The sequence below is a fragment of the Lepidothrix coronata genome, unplaced genomic scaffold (assembly GCF_001604755.1).
Source record: "Lepidothrix coronata isolate B3197 unplaced genomic scaffold, Lepidothrix_coronata-1.0 Scaffold2050, whole genome shotgun sequence".
In the NCBI taxonomy this organism is placed as follows: Eukaryota; Metazoa; Chordata; class Aves; order Passeriformes; family Pipridae; genus Lepidothrix; species Lepidothrix coronata.
In genome coordinates, this window is record NW_016692230.1 from 1 (window position 1) to 3,023 (window position 3,023).

General features: G+C 34.4%; 1 protein-coding gene across 1 annotated transcript; it reads right to left on the bottom strand.

Annotated features, from left to right (window-relative positions):
* Window positions 1-346: 346 nt before the first annotated feature.
* Window positions 347-3,017, bottom strand: LOC108491860 (zinc finger protein 106-like). Its single transcript, XM_017803660.1, has 3 exons — window positions 2,950-3,017; window positions 2,178-2,324; window positions 347-1,156 (listed from the first exon to the last, which is right to left on the bottom strand). The coding sequence occupies exons 1-3, from the start codon at window positions 2,968-2,970 to the stop codon at window positions 1,100-1,102; spliced, it is 225 nt and encodes a 74-aa protein (XP_017659149.1). The 5' UTR covers window positions 2,971-3,017; the 3' UTR covers window positions 347-1,099.
* Between the last annotated feature and the right edge of the window lie 6 nt (window positions 3,018-3,023).

Genomic DNA, 3,023 nt, shown 5'->3' on the forward strand with positions numbered 1-3,023 from the left:
TGCTTGAGTACTTTAGATGTTAAAATTCTGCTCAGTTCTTTCCAGTTGACATTTTGTGAACTTGACATAGCCCAAGCTAATTAAGACAGTTAACAACAGAAACAAAAAAACTGCCTGAGTGGATGCACGTAGACAGGCAGTGCCTTTGCATTTCTCTTTGTTTGAAGATATGGGACTGCAAAGCTCAGTCACTAAGATTTCAAATAAAATCAGGAATACAACTGTGGTGTTGTACCAAGACAGTAGTGGTTATGCTGGTCTTTAACTAAAACAAACCAGACACCACTTACTTCTTTCCTGTACATAAAGACCTATATTTAAAAAGACTAAGATTGCAAAGCACATGAGTAGAGCCACTGTTCTGGCTGTTTTTGCTCTACTGACATAATTCTCAAGAAATAACTGCTGTCCCACAAATAAACAAAATACATCAGGAGGTATGGTATCTATCACTGCATATATTGTGCCAGTTATAGCAATTTTTACATAAGGAATAAAAAATAAGTTACAATTAACATTAAAAAAATTAATTTATTCCAGTCTCCATAAAATACCTTTTCTTTCTATGAAGAAAGTAAAAATGTACAGCAGAAATGCAGGTTACATTTAGAATTTGTGATATTCTAGTTTGCAGAATTTTATCAAAATCGGCTAAAAAATTGGATACAACATAAAAACAGACATGTCTTAGACGTTTAACAGGCCTCAAGCTGAGTTTGCAAACACCAGCACCTATTGGAATCTAAGTTCTCAACACCCCTCTGGATTTCCCAAAGACTATACATCTTAAAACAAACAAACAAAAAACCACCAGAAAAAAACCCCAAACAATAAAAACCGAGGCAGACAAGAGGAGGGAATATTCTCGTCTGTCAATGAATTAAAAAGTTGCAAGAATTTGGGCTAAATCTTAATTGACCAGCCTTGCTTCTACAGAGTGCAACACAACCTGCAGTCTCCATAGCAATGCATTTCAGCCCCACTCAGTTTTTACATTCCAAGTGGGAAAAGAAAGAGGGAAGACTGGAGAAAGGAACAGATGTTATTTGGAATAATTCTGACATATAAAATTACTTCCCAATGTGGGAGGTGAAAAGCTTCATGAGTCAATCCTGCTGTCATCCTCAGCATGTCTTTCAATGTGTCCTACAGCATCCTAGAAAAGAACCAGAGAAGTCAATTAAAAACAATCATCATCATCACAAAAAACCCACAGAAAACTTTGCAAAAGATTCTTGAAGCCTCAGTGAAAGTGGAATTCTAAATAATATATATTTGTTTGGTTTAAAGCTTCTAAAAAGATAAATATCAATGTCAAGCTATTAAATCACATATATAAAGTATTTCATATACCACATAATTTAAGGCAAATAAAACCCAGTTTTTTTCTGACTAGAAGAGCAAATCAGATAGACACATCATATCCAAAGCCAGTGCTTAAAGAGAAATTAAGGATTCTACTTTGATTTCTTAGTTCTCAAAGAAACTCCTTCCTTCTCCATATTTTGGAAAGCATTCAAAGGAAGGTAGTTTATATTGCCAAGGAGTAAAATGTGTATTTTACCAATAAGCCTATAAGTAACAGCCCTCCTTACACCCACCAACCAACCCTTTCCACATCACTCAGCCCAACCCATGCATTCTTAATTTTTTTTTCCCAATCTGAGCTAACTTTTGCTCATAAATTTATCCACTATTTATTTAAAAATTGGTTTTGCTAACAATCTCACGTGAAAAATATACAGCATCATCATCTGGAACAATGAAAGGGGTAGTGATGGATAAGAATTAAAGGGATAAAAACCTGTTTTCAAGGCTGATGTTTGTTCATTTTAAAAATATCTTTTTCCTACAGAAACTTACTAATATCTTGAGTAGAATTTCTTTAATATTTTAAGAATCTTACCATTTCCACATATTTTACAATCAAACTGTTTTAAACTGATGAAACTGTTTTAACTGGGTTTTTTTAACCATATCTTGTAGCTGCACTTTTCATCTGTCACAGGCTGAAGTGAATCCTGCAAGCCCTGTATGACTGTAACTGTACTCAGTTAAGTCTGCCAAGACTAGAAAAATTTAACCCTTTTTAAGAGAAATAGGATCAAGTTCCACAATTGTGGTGATATAAAGTATTTTTTATTATCAAATACAACCACGTTATTTCAACTATGTACCTGCTTGGAACCTTTCCTGGAAGTAAAGAAAGCGTCACAGTTCTTCCAACGACATTTCAGGGTCTGAAAATTTGGATTGGTGTGGTCAGTTAGCAGGTGTTGTTTCAGATGATCCACAACTCCAAAGATCAGTGAACATCCATGCCACTGGTAGAAAAAACATACCAGAATAAGCCAGGGAAATAGAATTTTAGCTAATCCTTTTATTCTTGCAACTTCACAATATTCTTCCAAAACTGCTAACACACATGCCAACTCCTCTAAGTTTTTTATCTTACTATTGCATTTCCATTTTCAATGGTCTCTATTCCTTTAATTACAGTTTACAGAAATTCTTCCTGCCTCTATCCAAGCCTAGACCATCAGCAGGAATGACAGGAGGAAGACAGGAACTAAGTCTTTACAAGATTTAAGCTTATCTGTGACAGAGTCATTTGGAATTTAATTAAACTTACTTAGCAGAGCAAATCAGCTTGTCTGTGTCACTCAGGTTAAGTTTTTGGTTTTAAACAGTTACATGTCACTATTTAAAAACTGCCAGGAAGAAAAATAACTTAAACTATCAACTTGTTCCACAGCATATATATATACACCAAAGACAATGTAAAATTGAACTCATGATATATACCTACATTTAAAAAGTACATCCACATTTTTAAAAAAACAGTGAATTATTATAAATTAAATGTCAAGCTATCCAAGACTAAATGAGTATAGAGAATACCCCTAGGAAATTCTACAATAAAGGAAGGTTAAACATTTTGCTCCTTACCCAGCAACGATAATTTTGCATCAGATTAAGCCTCACAGCTCTGACACTGCCATCATAGCATCCAGTGTAGATCT